Raw genomic sequence first — 16507 nt, forward strand, 5'->3', positions numbered from 1 at the left:
CCCGGAGAGTCTTCTGGAGGCACAAAAAGACCCCATTTACCAGGCTGCACCCTCTTACTCTCTCCCCAGCACGCGAACAGTGCAGGCAGCGGCTGTACTGAGGTCCTCTGCTTACACAGACGCATCCCTCCCACCCAAAGGGCTGAAGCAAGCCCAGTTTCAGCACCCAGCTCTCCTCCACAGCTGGAACCCGAGCAGGGGCCAGCAAGAGCCCGTGAAGCGAGGGGAGCAGGTTCTAGTAGGGAAAGCAGCAGCTGCTGGTTTGCACAGACCCTAGTGACTTCAGTCAGCGCCTGTTCCAGACAATTATGTTTCCAGGTTCTCCAAGAACCCATTTCCCCTCAAATAAAGCTTGAGCACAGGCCAGTCCTACGACTGGTCCGAACTCAGATCATCTCTGCAAGCTCCAGTCACCGATAACGCTTTTTCCTTGCCAAGAACAGCAACGTCCTCTCTGCTTTGATGCCAGAAATGAGAAGCTACCTCAGGAAGTGTCACCGTACTTACCCTGTTCTTCAGCTGAGATAGGCCCGGAGGTCACTAACCTCATCTGGCTGCTGTTCCTCATTTGCTGTTTGACGCCCGGCTGCGTGTCGGCTCTGATGCTGCAGCGATGCTCAGAGCGGGTTCCACTCACAGTGGCAGACTAACCACCGCAAGAAGAGTTCAGCTCACCAGGAGGTGTGAGCCAGCGCGAGGGTGGGGATGGCCGTGCCTCGCTCCAACTGAAAGGGATGATGCCACCAAAGAGCTCTCTTGCGGGTGCTTGTTTCTGTACCTTCTCCCTCAGCTGCCTTTACCAGCCCCTCTGCTAGCTAGGCCTCTGGTCTCACCCGGGACAGCTGCTCTTCCATCACGGTAAAACCCATTTTCCAGTCTAATCCCTGAGCTCAGGCAGGCTCCCAGTTGTTGTTGATGGTCTTCAAAGTTTTGACCCAGCTGTGCCATTGGCCTTGCCCTTCAAGGCAAACAGATAGGAGCCGACAGTCCTAACAGCGAACCAAAAGCTCACGGATACTGGCAGCCAGTCCACTCCTGACTGGAGAACAGCTGAGAAAAGATGCAGCCTTGCGTCTAAACAAAGCAGCACTGCAGCGGGAAAGCAATCCCGAAATTCTCCTCCAGCCCCGGTGCGCCTTCCCTGCCAGCACAGCCGGGACACGGCTGGGCCAGCTGCTGCTCCTCCAGCTGCCTTCCCTCTCCTTCTCCGTCAGGCTGCACAGCCGCCCGCCGCGGTGGCAGCCCCGCTTTCAGGCCCTGCTGTTGAAGGAGAGGACACACAATGGTTACAGCATCACGTACAGGGGGGAGCCACCACCTCTCACACCAGAAGGGACATGGAACGATCATTTCCTTTTGAACGCGTTTCCAGTCAGCTCTACCTGCCTCAATTTACGCTTCTCCACAAACCGGGGAGGTGCAGCCCCACAGAAGAATCTTTACATGCCGTGAAAAAAAGCTGAGAATCTGCAAGCATATTAGTTTAATCCCAAACCAGTTTTAAAACACGTAGCTACTTCGTGCCGTGGCTAACACTTGAGCAGGAATGCAGCCCTGTTCCCTTTGTGACTTGCTTTCTAACTGCCACAAAAGAAATACCAGTAGTTATTTGCTTTTACATCAAACTGGAGGAAAGGCGCAAGAACATCAGCAAGGGTGCAGCACAGACAATCCAACCGGCACATTCCCACTCGGGTGACATTGTCCCGTTGGCTCCCGCTAGCTATCGAAAAAAAATCCTCCCTCTTGAAACGAGGTATTAGGTTGCAATTGTCACAAAAGGGAAGACAGGTAGATAAATCAGAAGAATAAAAATAAATCAAGTCCAGATTGCAAGGCCACAGTGGCACTGAAGGAGGTACCAGCAGCACCTGCAAGTCAGGAAGAATAATGGGAGCACACAAAATCCCCTCTCTCGGGAATAAAAAGCAGAAGGAAATATGTTATAAAAGCATTTCTACAATGGGTCTACATTGCTTTCAGCCACCGCAGCTCATACCGTTTTCTGGAACTGGGTCTTGTTAAATGCCAAGCACCGACGCGCCCAGAGCACCCACGCAGGGAGCAGGGGCTCGTTTGCTAATTGTGGCTGCCTGGAGCCAGCCAGCGTCCAGCAAAGGATGTGAACAGGGCACCGGGAGAGACCTCCTGATGAGCAACTGGAAAGGAGAAAAAAATGTTTGGCTTTATAGGTGACGGTAATCAAGGAAAGCATTTACATCAGTGTTGGGAAGGGAAGGACAGAAGCCTATGCAGAAATCAGCAAACTTGCTGTCTGCTGCCACAAAACCATTTACTCTTCCCGGTGTTTCATTCTTCAATATATTGATATAAATATTTCAAAAGCCTCCAGGCTCTCCTTCAGCTTACTTACCTACAGTTATTGGTTTCAACAGAGCTCAATAACAAAATATACAAGTTTTTTTTCTACTTTCACAATCCTTGTTCCACTACACAGCCAAATTCATTAAGGAGGAGAGGGAAAAAGCACACATCGCAGTCTGGCGACAAACCTACTGACACAAGCCTTCTCCCAAAGCCACCGCAGCCCCAGCAGCTTCCACAACATACCCCACCGTACGGACGTATTCATCACACGCAAGAAAGAGCTGAAGTCCCCAAAGCACCCCACAGCTGTTAACGTGAACACCATTTAGCACACAGCAGTGCTTTGGGAAACAGAGGTGTACATCTGTAGCTTTTTTTTTCAGATCAGGATATGAAAAAAAGTGACTAGCCGACAGGATAATGCAAAATAATTGATTTTATTTAAAATAAAAAGCAAAACCACAATCATCCAAACAAGACAATTAAGAATATTCCAGCTCTGCTGGATGGGGTGATAAAAGCAGCTAACGGCAGTGGCGGGGCTTGGAGCTGACAGTGTGACCGTCAAACAAATCAGTAAGCTCTTTCCTTCCCCCCTTTGCAAGGGGGCTGCCAAAACCCTCCCGTTACAATTAGCCCACACCGGCATTTCAGATTTGATTCAGTCAACAGTCTTGCTTCCTGCCCCACAACGGCTGGGGATACAGGGAGGAAAAGGGTCTACGTTAATTATGAAAGAGGTTGCTGTCTTTCTTCTAAGCATTTGGAGAGGCTTAATGTAACTGAGAAGACAAACTGGAGCCAGCGTACCCGAGCTGGAAAGGGGAGGAAGGTTTGCCAGTGCTTCCTCGGTGTCACCTGCTCCCACGGCACTTGTGCAGAGAACAGATGCCGAGATTGGCACGCCTCTTGTCCACATCCACAGTTCTGGCAGGGTATTTATTCGTTTACTCCTGAACTGTCACAGCAGACAAGCCTGTATTGGTTACCAGACCCAAAAGCGCGGCCAGAGCTCGCAAATCCCTTTACCTTTTGCCAGAGCAGGCAGGACAATGCCACCGATACGCACAGTACGATCGGGAAGACCACGGTCCAAACCCAGCATGGGGCTCTCTACGCTGGCCCTGGGGCACAGGGCAGCCCACAAAGTATCACGGGGCTGACAAAGCGCCGGCAGGGGCTGAGGCAGAGCAGCGCTGCTGCTTTGGGGCTCAAGGAAAGGAGGGGCCCGCCGGGTCTGGGTGCTGGACCACAGCAGCCTGCTACATCAGGGGCTCTACAGTACACAAAAGCAGTGGGGTTGGAAGAGAGACACGGATGCCCCAAGAAGCACAAGCCTGGAGAAGCGAGAGCACAAAACCCACTCTCCCCAGTCAGGCTCCCACAAGCTAGGCACAAGGGGAGCACAGTTTTTAACTTTATTCCCCATCCATCTGGCCTGGAACGAGGGTCTGGGAAGCACCAGCTCCCCGCTCCTTCCTGTAAGGCCAGTGAAGCTGATTCCCTGATGAGAGATATTATTCTAATCCTATTTAAAAAAAATCCCAATCTAGCAGGACCTCCTGTTTAAAGTAGGCCGTGAAATGCCAACAGTTAAAACTCCGGTGAAAACAAAAAGCCTTGTTCTGCTACAATTTATGTACCACACAGCAATTCTGGAAGGGCCACCGCAGAACACCACGTGGCCAAGAATGCTGAACAACATCCCCAATGTTTTCTACTCCAAAAAAGCTAACACCAGGTTAGGAAGTCTCAGGTTGCTTAGAATGTCTGGAACACGTTTTGTGGGAGGACGAATTCAAAGCATCTTACACAGTAAATACATCTCAGCCTCACAACACCCCTGTGAGGTAGGTATTTTCCTCATCGACTAAAACAAAGACAGAAGCTCACGAATTTGGCTGAGGCAAGAGCCTGTAAGCGTAAGAACCAGAGATCCAGAGATCCCAGGAGCCTCGATTCCCAGGTAGCCTAAACAGATACACCTTTGTTTCACATCAGAAAGTGCCTCATGGAGAAGTCAGTATAGCATTGCTGGTATCACGATGCCTGCAATCCATTTCAAACACGCTGCATTTCTGCGAGGGATGTCAAACGAACACAGGCTTCAATCTGAAATTGGTTTTATTTCACACCATGGAAGAGTTCATAGGCACGGAAGAATACTCTGCACTCTAGATCTTCTAATTGTGCTTCTTGTGGCTTTCCCAGCACAGCAATCAGGCTTTCACGGAGATGTAAGGTTTTAAGACTGCAAAACTGAACCGTGCATGCCAAATGCAGCAACTGCAAGCTACAGGATAAGCCAGCTTACTGTACGTACTAATAGTCAAGCCACCAAAGAGGGCAGTGGGCAGTTCTCCAAGGGCTCCCCTCACGGTGACAGAGCTGAGACTTCTGAGCCTTCACCTCTCCAGGCCCCCACATTCTTCCAAAAGGCAGCACTGCAGCCCGCTCTGTCTGAGAAGACAGAGATTGCGCAGGCTCCCAGGCTGTTCAACCAGGCAGGAAAAAAGGCAACCTTGTCCAGAAATGCCAGGAGTTTGAGAAGTTTTTTTTAAAATGGAGTCATCTTGTGGAAAAATCTGCAGCAGTCTACAGAGCAAGCAGTGCTCACTTATGCCTGGCTATCACAGGAAATTCAGGAGTCTGGACAGCTAAGGAGTGTACCAATAAGCCTTCCCACTCTCCATTTTTTCACCACTGTACTGCTCCTACACAGAATGGCTGGCACAGAAGATTCAGAAACACAGATCCTGACAAACTTATTTAGGATTCCCTTGTACAACAGGATATGGCCCGGTCTCCAACTAGGGAGAGTGTGTTTAAATAGGAAGAGACAAGGTTTAAAAAAAGACCAGAAAACCCAAACAAGCAACGTTCTGGGTTCCATCAAATCCAAAATGTGTAAGAAAGTCACAGTTAAGGCTGCCAATCTCTTTTTAATTCCGCTACCAGTGCCTGGGCATTATTGCATGTTTACTACAGGCATACAACTTCTGCCCTCAAGTTTCCTCTCCCAAAGAAGAACAGCTGAAGCGAGATCTAATACTCACCTCCTAGGTCTCAGGAGAGCACCCAAGGAAGCATCACAACCCAGCTAGCTCTGGCTGTGCTGTTCAGACAGAGAAGGAGGATCATTTCCTTGTGACACCTTCAGCCAGACAGAATTCTTCGCTGACACCACCAGCACAAGCCCCTGCTAAAAAATACAGCAGCTCCAACAGATCCCTTGGGGATGAGAGCTTTACCCAGCATAATACAAATGCATCTACACAGACTTAAGCTTAACACACTGCATTTTTAAAAAGCATAAAACAACAATATGTCCCCCTCCCAGTCCTTTAAAATTGGCACTGCAAGTTCCGGAAACATCTGAACCCATAACCTCAAAGAAAAGCCATTTAGGTATGTGAACTGCACTGGCCTGAACGAGCCCACGGCCCTGTGACTGCTTGGTATTTAAAGCCCAGCAACTGTTGTTATCATGTAAGAGCGAGACTTTTGTCAATTGTTGCCTAGTGCTAAACATCACACCTGCACCTAAAGGATTGTAATTACTAGCAAATGCTGACTTTTTCCCCCACAGTTTTTGCTGTGCAAGAAACTCCAGGATTCTCCTGCTTCATCAAGCTTACTATCGCAAGGTGCTAGTGCATCTTTGTTACCACTCATCATAACAGACACAGAGCAAACGTAAATGGACTGTTGCTGGTTAAGGTATTGCACCTCAGATGTATGCACGTAGATTAAGACCACGAAAGATGCTTCAGGTCGGTGGTCACCTCCACTGAAGTTGCGTCAGTGTTTGGAGCATTCATACCACCTTCCCTTCCTGAAATTCAGGTGCGAGATCCGCCGGACATTCGGATAGGCCAAAAAGGGCTGGTGTTCCTTTCCTCAAGTGTACAGGACAACATGTAAACATATGACAGTGTCAAAGCAAAGCAGGTTTTTAGATTTACCTGCTGGTTTTAAAAAGAGTCCTTTAAAAACTGACCGTCGTCTTCCTTACCAGTTACGTGAACCATTAAATACTTGGCATGTCCTTACCCAAAGCTGGGTTATTAGTGCACTCACTTGGGGCGCAGAGGGGACAAAGCATTGCACTATCATGTAGAGTCGGGGCATTCCCCTAGAAGTTATTAAGGAGCCAACCTTCGACAGCACATAATGGAGACGGATGTCTGGGTCGAGGAAGAGTGACAAGAACTTAAGGACTGTGAGAAACAGAAGCAGAAGGGGGTAGAACAGAGCTGGCTGGCTGCTAACGGAGCTTCGATCGGCAGCTGCCTCTAGGCGGGTGTTGTTATCTCTCAGGGATAGCTGCGGCCTCCACAAGATTCCCTAATCCTGTCAAAAAAAAAAAAAAAGTACAACTGCCTGTCAACAACTACAGCATCTTCCCTCCTATCAGGACAAAAGATCACAGCATGCAGGTTAACTGTATGCTTATTCTTCCTACAGAGTTGTACAGGCTAGGTAAGATTTTATGTTTGGAACTGTTTCTATCAACTAATCCATCACACAGCTGGAGCAGAAAGCCCACCCATCCTCACAGAGTGAAACAATCAATATACAGGAGGAAGAACAGTGAAACCTGGAAAGCAGGTGTTCTAGGCAGTATGCTAATTTTTAATATTTAAGGATATTTACGGTATTAATTTCAAAATTTGAAGTGCAAATAACTTAAATATGCACAAGATTTTCAGAAGAACAGATCTGCACGTGTGCTTTGCATTGTTAGCGCTCTATTTAAAAAAAAAACAAACAAAAAAAACCAAAAGAAAAACCAACCACAGTCTGCATTAAGGTTTGTTATCTCCTGCTGCTCATTCCCTACCCAAGTCACAACTGGCTGCTGAAATGGGATTTGACAACGTCATAACAAATTGTCAAAACCTCCAGGGCAAAATGAGCAGCCAGTACAGTTCTCTCCAACTGTTTAACAATGCTCTGTACTTGTAATTCAATTGCATTCGGTTATGAGCAACTCCTCAAAACAGGAGAGCAGTGTGTCACAGCAAGATAAATGGCAACACGTGCAGGAGCAAACAGGTCTATAGGCAGTATCCTATACCGGGAAGTTGGGCACGATACTGGGAATGCAGACTTCCTCAGATAAATTACTATTGCACACCTTCCTTCCCAGGCCACACGGTAAGTCACCACAGCACTTGCATCCATGCCAAACCTGGAGCATCCAACAGCACCCTAATGCAGGCAGGCAGCTAATACAACAGCACCGGTTAACCAAACTGCAGGGAGTTTGCTTAAGGTTTTTGGCAAACCTCTGCTACGTGAGAAAAATGCTTCATTTAGCAAAGCATTTCTAAGTCCCTCCTTGCAGTAGACTCCCAGGTTCCCAGTGTTTCACTGTTTTTAACCTGGCAAGTTCCAGAGAACTTCCTTCCTCTGCAACTTTACCCTATGCAATAGCTGTTCTTGGTTCTGCAATATTAATGTTCCCTCCCTCCAAGACTGACTAGAAACTTGCCTTTTTTTCCTTTTTTTTTTCCTCATAATAGGTAAACACAGACATTTGGGATTTGGGATGAATTTTGCCTCTAACATATAAAAGAATGGACCAAATTGAATTAATCCAGGCAACAATAAGAGAAACTGTACAACTACTTGAAGGTTTTCCGTTTGGACAATAAGGCATTGAAATCTCAGTCTTACCTGATCTTTCCTCATCTTTAACTGTTTACTATTCATTTGTGCTCTCTGGAGAGCACAGTTAAAATATTCCACCTCTTCCATTACAAGAAATAAAATAAAATACTTTCTCTACTAAGAGAGGCAACTAGGAAAAGTAAAAAAACTGTTTATTACATGAAGTAAAACACCGCATTTTTTAAAAAGTATGAAGAATCTCAGTTTTCAGTTTGAAGCAATTAAAATAATTCATGGAGGGAAGATATCACCAGTGGCCAACTGGTTTACATTCTGTAAGGGACCCCTTGCTCTCCATCCCTCTGTCCTGATGAATCCCCCTATCTTAACTCTGCCAGCTCTGCTTTGTATTGTCTTTTGCTTGTTTAAAAACCAACAGTTGCCATCAGGTCACCTGGAGGAGCTGCGCTCTTTGCTCACACAGTCGTCCTGGGAAGTTGTATCACCGTTACCCATCATGCTGCACGTTCTCCGCTTTTTCCTCCGGTGCATCATCCCCTCTGTCTCAGAGCCAGAGTCACACTGAAGCATGAAGAGATGAAACCAGAATTCAGAGAAACCCAGTAAACTGTTTGTCCTGTGGAATTCACCACAAGCGCTACCTCAGCAGCCCCAAATAATCACTATATTCAAAGAACATGCTATTTTAGATTAGACACATGAAATAAATTTTAAATTAAGTTTTTAAAAAACAGGAACAGGTATGTTCTTAGATTTCGTCACTGACTAAGCTGGCTTGGTGCAAGATAACTGATGCACTCGTTTCGGCTCCTAGAGGGACCTAATTTTCCAAGAGCAGACTCTGCTTTCTGAAGCATTTAAGTGCCTAGAGAAGTCCCCTGCATAACTGACAGTCTCAGTTTTGGATCTTGTTCCCCCTCCTCATTTTTAAAACATCCATTTTGCAGCCATTGTACAAAAGCGTGGCTTAGCTAAATGAGTGACAGATTTATATACAATATAAACATAGATCAAACAAACCAAATTCATTTAGCAATACAAAGACAGGCTTCAACAAACAGAACCTGCTAAGACCACATGCAGACCACTACCTCCACCATGCAGATTTGCTTAGTTGCTTTCTATTAATTTCTTCCATAAGACACGAATATTAGGATGAGGCCTCAGGATCAGGTATGGAAAAAACAATACAATTGCAGGACACAGATCACCTACTGTAGTAAAAAGCATTACCTCTGAATCAGAGTCTGAGGAGCTGGAACTTGAGGAACTGGAAGAATCGCTAGAACTATCGGAAGCAATACCAGTAGATTCCTGCAGGTCAACTGAATCAGCCAAGGCTGCCAGGTCAGGATGTTCCTGCTTTAGGATCCTAAATACAGTTGAAACATCAGGGTTAGCCTTTGAACAGTAACACTGCACGTGAATGAACAGAATATTTTGGGGTTTTATTTTAAACAGAGAATACGAAAAGAAAGGGACTAAATCTCTTACCTGTACCATTTCCGTGACAATTTGGGTCTCCCTCTTACTGTCTTGTGCCACACCACAGGAAAGTTGGTACAGCTGGCAAAGTTTTGCGTGATGGCAATAGTTGTATCAAGATTGAGAACTACGTGCCACCAGCCACCTATAAATACAACAATGACCATTTCTGGCTAAATAGCAGAAAGCAAGTTCAAGACCAGCCATGAACACTTTTTCCGTAGCACAGGTGGAAACTGGACCTTATCTCCCAAACCCAGGTAAGTTTGCCACCACATAATCTTTCCTCGGCCTTATTTCACCGTTCACTCCAATGCTTTACAGGTTCTTGTTACAGAAGGCTGCTCAATGCTCTGACCAAATTATCCAGCTCATGAACAGTACTGAAGATCTGCCTTGACAGCAACACACTGGCTACTGACGGCTTATTTAATAGCAAGAGGCATTGTAACCCAGACCACATAGAGACCCTCTCTGTTAAGCTGGGGAGCGCTTTCCATGCTGATTTAGTAAGGTTCTTATGACTACAGAATAACCTTTCATTTAAAAATAGACGCAAAATTGTTTCCCCACACAGGGACAAAAATAGACAGTAGCGTTCTTACAACCCACTTAAAACCTCATAAAAAGACTAAGGAAACAGTTTAATGGAACCCGACAGTTACAAAATCTTAACAGAAGGTACACTGAGGAGTCGCTCATAAGTGCCAAGACAATCACAAGACACTCTTCAAACACGAAGTCAGTGGTATGTTAGAGACAAGAGATGTGGACAGAAGCTATAGGCCATGCTGCACAAAAATGACGTAAGATTTACAAGTTAGAATTTCCACTGAACTCACACGCTTTATCCACTAGCCACCCCACCTCCCAGCTATAATGGGGCACACAGGGTGCAGCCACTTGAAAAGAATGGCATCTTTATCACATCTTTCTTTAGCTTTTGATTTCAAATACAAGACGAAGCATAACCGCAGATAAGTGGGTGGAAAGTGTCAGTACCATTAAGTAGTTCTTTTCCCACAGCTAAGAAAAATTCATATGCAGTCAGACTACCCAGGCTACAAAATTCAGTCATGAATTTGCTAGTCAAACATTTTTGTTTAAGAGTCACTAGTACTCAAACACCTCTATTATTTTATGCCTTGACAGTTTACTATTACCGCAAGTTTAGTTCAGGACCACATTCCTGTGATGCTGCAACTCAGGTCCCATTTGTTTTGTCATCTGTCCCACATGCAATCCTGTGCTACAGGCCATATGTTTCAGGACATTCAGAAAATAACTGAATAGTCTCAAAATGTGCCTCGCAACATACATCCCTTTTGAAACAGCTCAAAATAGTTTATTTTGTAAGAGATGGGACATATAAGAGAGCTGAAATATTCTCTTCGTGTCTACTACACACAAATTAAAAATACGCTTCTCTCTCCCAGATTTCCTTACTGGAGAGATTTGTACGTACCTGGCACAAAGACTGTCTCGCCTGGTTTCTGTAAGATTTCCAGGGGTTTGAATTCAGGGGGCCAGGTGGGGAGCTGCGTCCTAGGATAGATGACATTGAACCAAGTGATAGCCTCATCCTGCTGGTTCCCTCCCTCTTCTCGTGTCACTTTGATCAGCTCTCTGGGAGTGCTGGTAGGGAACAGACACCAACGCTTATGTCCCTGGACTAAGGCATTCCACGCACTAGTTCCCAAGGGATCGATGTGAATTCCTGTTCCAGAACGAGGTGGGCCCATCACAAACCATCTGCATGGGACGAAAAAAAAATAATCCTTTAGTCATAGAGCAAGCAAGTAGGTACCTTCTGTTTTCTTCATATTAGACAGAAAATTATGGCTGTTAATTTCACATACAGTTACAAGTCAAGGTACAAGGTTACAGTTCCTTCATTTACCTTCTTGAGATTGTTAGGCTCACACTACAGCAAAACATACGACATGGGTTTAACCTAAAAACCAATATGAATTGGGACAGGAATGACTCTGGGACAAGAAAGCAAAGACAGCTTTTTGAAACAAAATACAGCTGTGCAATATAAACAGTTCTTCAATAAAAAAACATACTTATTTCAATGTTTATGAATGTGATTAAGTCATAACAGCCTGCATTAGGATTCTTACTATCCAGGGGGATTCTCCTAATCCTATGCTTTTCTAAAATTCTCTACTTATAAGTGGATCCAGAACTGCAGAATGAGGCACAAACAAAAGGCAATACAAGTAAGAAACAGAGCAAAGTTACGCAACCCTGGCCTCCCTCTATGCTTTCTGTTCGTTCACAACAGGCTTTTCATTCTAACATTTAACCACATGGAGCTTATTCTCCAGTGACCATTCAGGATTTGGTGCGTATATTCTCATTGCCCATTTGCAAGGTTTATTTCTCCCTATGGAGAACTTTATCTGCTATACATGTTTAACAGCAACAGCACCTTCAATTGCTCACTTTCCCTGTAAAAGAACGGCAAGATCTACCATACCAGATAAAGCAGTGTTAAGTGAGGTGACTTAATATCAGGTGTCAAGAAGGAAAAAACATCAGTAATTGTTTAATGGGCAGCACAGAGTGTAGAAACTAAAGGACCAGAAAGACCCCTCCATCACGTGGCTGACAGGCAGGTGACACCCAGGAAGGAGTTCAAAGGTTCGGAAAAATATCGGAAGTCCTGAGGAGAAGAACTTGGGGGTGTTGGTCAATGAGAAGCTCAACATGAGCTAGCAATGTGCAGTCGCAGCCCAGAAAACCAACCATATCCTGGGCTGCATCCCCAGCAGTGTGGCCAGCAGGGCGATTCTGCTCCTCTGCGCCACTCTGGTGAGACCCCACCTGGAGTACTGCGTCCAGCTCTGAAGCCCCAACGTAAGAAGGACATGGACCTGCTGGAGCAAGTCCAGAGGAGGCCACAAAGATGATCAGGGGCTGGAGCCTCTCTGTTGTAAGGACAGGCTGAGAGAGCTGGGGTGTTCAGGCTGGAGAAGAGAAGGCTCTGGGGCGACAGAGCCCCTTCCAGTTCCTAAAGGGGCTACAGGAAAGATGGAGAGGGACTCTTTATCAGGGAGTGTAGCAATAAAACAAGGGTTACGGTTTTAAACTGAAAGAGTGGAGATTTAGGTTAGACATTAGAAGAAATTCTCTCCTGTGAGGGTGGTGAGCCCCTGGCCCAGGTTGCCCAGAGAAGCTGTGGCTGCCCCATCCCTGGAGGGGTTCAAGGCCAGGCTGGACGGGGCTTGGAGCAACCTGGGCTGGTGGGAGGTGTCCCTGCCCAGGGCAGGGGGTGGAACTAGATGATCTTTAAGGTACCTTCCAACTCTAACCATTCTATGATTCCGTGGTGATTCCATACTGTCAGCAAGCTCTCTACCTCCCCTTTCCAATGCAGGTGTAAATTAAGGTGGCTTCCCAGTATCATCAGGCAGCACTGATGATAGGACTGTATGTTTGGTTATCAAGCTGTGCTTCTTCCTACTTCACAAAGGAACCACAAAAATGTGCATAAGCAAGCAGGTGTTTGTCACTTCTATTGTCAATTCACTCTTTAGATTCATATTAGCCTTGGAAAGCTAATTAAACCACAAACAGAGCAGTCAAAGCTTTTACTAAGAAGTGAGAATAAATTCAACACAAAGATCTGTCTGGCACACAGACAGACACACTGTTCAATACCATTTTTCTGAGTATTGTCTGGATCTACACATGCAGAAGTTTTTAAAACCCTTATTTAGCGACACTATCATTTATCAGCATTTTCCTTACCAGCATTTTGCTCCAGGTGTTTAACTTACAATGAACATGAACTAGTTTGCCACAAGACATCAGATTTACGGTTAAGAACTTCACATCCTGTAACTTCAATTTAAAAGCAAGAAAACCCACCCCCTCCAAACAAAAATAGCTGCTTCAGTAAATGGCTTCCAAAAATTACTGCCCTTATTTTGAAAAGAAACAACTCCAATAAAGATGCTCTAAACAGCACGAGTTCTTACTTTAAGATCTATACACTATCACACCTCTCAATCCAGAGGTCAATCTGTACTGCGCATATCCTGATTGTATGATTAGGAAGCACAACTTCCTGCTTTCCTTTCAATTACACTCTTGAACTACTGGATTCTCTTCATCTGTTTCTGTACCGAGATGAAACCCCTAACTCCAGGAGGCATTAGTGTGCTCTCTTGCATCACTCACCTCTCAAAAAACGATAACAGCCTCAAACAAACCCACATTTTCCAGAACAAAGTACAAGAACTGTGAATACCAAGATCACAAGCAAGGAACTCAGCATGTGCCTGTAAGGTGGGGAGGGTGTGGGGGAAACAGATATCAATGTGAGTCAGTCACAACCAAATTATCTAGTTTACCTATAACTCGGATAAATGATTCCCAATTCTGTAAGCGTATTCAGTTTTTACAAGAGACTACACCTGGTGTGCTTTTGCATCTGATCCCAGCATTGTATGTTCTTAAAAGAGAATTATAAAAACGGTCTGTTACTACACTGTAAAAACACCTACTTCAGTGATCTTAAATAGAATTAGTTTCATGCTTCACTCCTGCAAAAGCACAACTGGACTATAGACACGTGAAAGATTGCAGAAGAGAGTACCATTATTCAATCCTTGTTCTACTTTATCAAAAAAAAAAAAAAAAAGAAACAATAAAAAGCCCACATCAGAGCCTCATGTCACTGAAAGGGCAAAGCATTCTCTGACAATTATAATGTGGCTGTAAAGACTTTAATTAGCAGGGAGCGTTCAGCTTATACTCATACTGCTATGAAGTGTTATATTAATGTACATAGAAATCCCTTTTGTATCTAACAGCCCAAATACATGGTTATTGCATTTGATTTCGGGAACAAAGTATCATTTCGATCTTTTTTCAATCAGACGCATAAAAAAGAAGTTGAAAAGATTATCCAGTTGTGAAATATTGTTCTCCCTCAAGATCATCTGAGGGGGAGCTAAGAACTAGTCTCCACACTTCATACTAATCTAGCTTAAGATCTTTACCTTAAAAGGACTGACTCATAATTAAACAAAATCCCACTATGTACAGAAGCCACTGGTGCAAAACCCAGGAGCCAGTCCTGAGATACTTAAATTTGGAAGCCAGAAGGCACACATAGCAAGAAATTAATCTTTATAACTTTCAGTAACTATGTAAATTTTTTTTAAAGTTTAAGTGAGGTAAACTGACTTTAAAAAAAAAAATAAAAACCCATAAACTCTTACTGGTGGCAGAACCAGAAATTGTGACACACAAATCTGCCCTTCCTTCCCTCTGGGTTACAGATGTATGCTCATTTCAAAACAGCAGACGTAAAGCTATTGCTTTGTTTTATACAAGACAATCACACCTCTTTAGGAATAGCTAATGAGATGGAAAATACTGATTTTTACCTTGCTGTCACTGTACTATACCTGTAAGGTGGCCTTCGTTTCTCCCCTGCATATTGAAACAGATCATCAGTGAAGAATTTGGGTACTTTGTAGTCCTCCAGGAGTTTCCTGCGCTTGGGGTGCTCTCCGTAACTGCTGTCAAAGATGTAGAGTGGACTGTCATCGCGTGTGGTTTCCATATACTCTATGTAGTATTTCATCTTCATCTTCACAGAATAACCGTCATTGTCCTCTCCACATTTGAACTTCTGGTTCCTATACTTGCGTTTCAGTCGTTCCAGAGTCCACTTCTCTTGAGCAGACCAGCCCACCTGAGCATTCAGCAAGACTACAGGCTTGTAAGGTTTTTCATAACGCTCAACAAATTCCTCCACTGTTAACTGGAGTGCATCTGCCCTCTCTACGTTATCCTGTAAAACCAAGAGAGGAATACAGAACAGATATTAGGACAGATTAATAACCTAAAACCATGCTTTTTCAGTCGGTGTGGAGGAGCTTCACACTCATGCTTTGCTCCCTCCACCACGAGGTTGTCAAGCTGCCTACGTGTTATTTTAAGCTCCTTGAGGCCGCAGTCCTATTTCTCGTGCCCCGCTCCTTGCACACACCAGTACCACCAGCAGCCTGAAGTCGTCTGGACTCCTACTCACCGAGGTGACTCCCCAGGCAGGGAGGCCCCCCCAGCCCTTTCGGCTGGCACATCCCCTGCTGCATTTCACCCCCCTGGGACCCCGGGGAAGGCGCCTGGGAACTACGTGGGCTCCCCAGCACCAAGGATGCCCAGCCCACCCCCAGGGGGCCCTGAACCCCCCTCGCCACATGGAGGGAGGAACAAACGCGGGTGCTGCTGAGCCTCCCGCTCCCCGCCCCAGCACCCCCGAGGAGCTCCGCCACCTCCGAGGCAACTCCGGCCTCAAAAAAGGCCTCAGTCCTCCCCTATCCCTTCAGAACCCCCTCAAGTCGTTGTGTCGTGTCGTGCCCCGCCGTCCCCGTCCCCCGCCCATTCCCCTCAGGACCCTGTTTCCTCCCCGCGATTGCCCTCAGCCTCCCCCGTTCCCCTTAGGTCCCCACTTGCCCCCCCATTCCCCCCAGGGCCTCCCGACTCCCCTCAGAGCCTCCCTACTCCCCTCAGGCCCCCATTTCGCCCCCCCCAACCCCCCTTTCCCCTCAGCCTCCCCATTCCCCACCCCGTTCCCTTCAGCCCCCCCCCCCCATTCCCCTCGGACGAGGCGGGGCCGGGACGCACCTTGCAGGCGGCAGGGTTAAGGGGGAAGGTCTCGCAGTAGTTGTGGCGGGTCCAGTCCAGCGAGTCCTTCAGCTCGGGCCGAGCACTGCGCTTCGCCTCACGGATCCGCTTCTTGCTCTTATGATTCATGGCGACGGCAGCAGCGGCGGCGTTAGCGTGCAGCGCTGGTCAGTCGTCAGCCACCCGCAGCGTGGCGCACGCCCCGCTCCACGCCCGGCCCGACCCCACTTCCCGCCCGCCTGCCCGGTCCTGGCCCGACCCGGCCCGGCCCGCCGCACCTTCCAGAAATTTCACCCCCTTGCCGCCGCTGTCGCCACGGCCCCGCCCCCACCGCTCTCCCATTGGCTCGCTGCACCTCCCTCTTCCGCCACGTCTCACCCGCCCTCCGCCGCTGATTGGCCCAGGC

At 46.5% G+C, this 16507-nt stretch overlaps 1 protein-coding gene across 1 annotated transcript; it reads right to left on the minus strand.

The window, feature by feature from the left end:
- Positions 1-2746: 2746 nt before the first annotated feature.
- Positions 2747-16381, minus strand: JMJD6 (jumonji domain containing 6, arginine demethylase and lysine hydroxylase). Its single transcript, XM_063352118.1, has 7 exons — positions 16102-16381; positions 14877-15265; positions 10916-11202; positions 9460-9595; positions 9199-9337; positions 8399-8526; positions 2747-6681 (listed from the first exon to the last, which is right to left on the minus strand). The coding sequence occupies exons 1-7, from the start codon at positions 16228-16230 to the stop codon at positions 6645-6647; spliced, it is 1245 nt and encodes a 414-aa protein (XP_063208188.1). The 5' UTR covers positions 16231-16381; the 3' UTR covers positions 2747-6644.
- Positions 16382-16507: the final 126 nt, after the last annotated feature.

Source organism: Chroicocephalus ridibundus, chromosome 14 (genome assembly GCF_963924245.1).
Source record: "Chroicocephalus ridibundus chromosome 14, bChrRid1.1, whole genome shotgun sequence".
Taxonomy (NCBI): domain Eukaryota; kingdom Metazoa; phylum Chordata; class Aves; order Charadriiformes; family Laridae; genus Chroicocephalus; species Chroicocephalus ridibundus.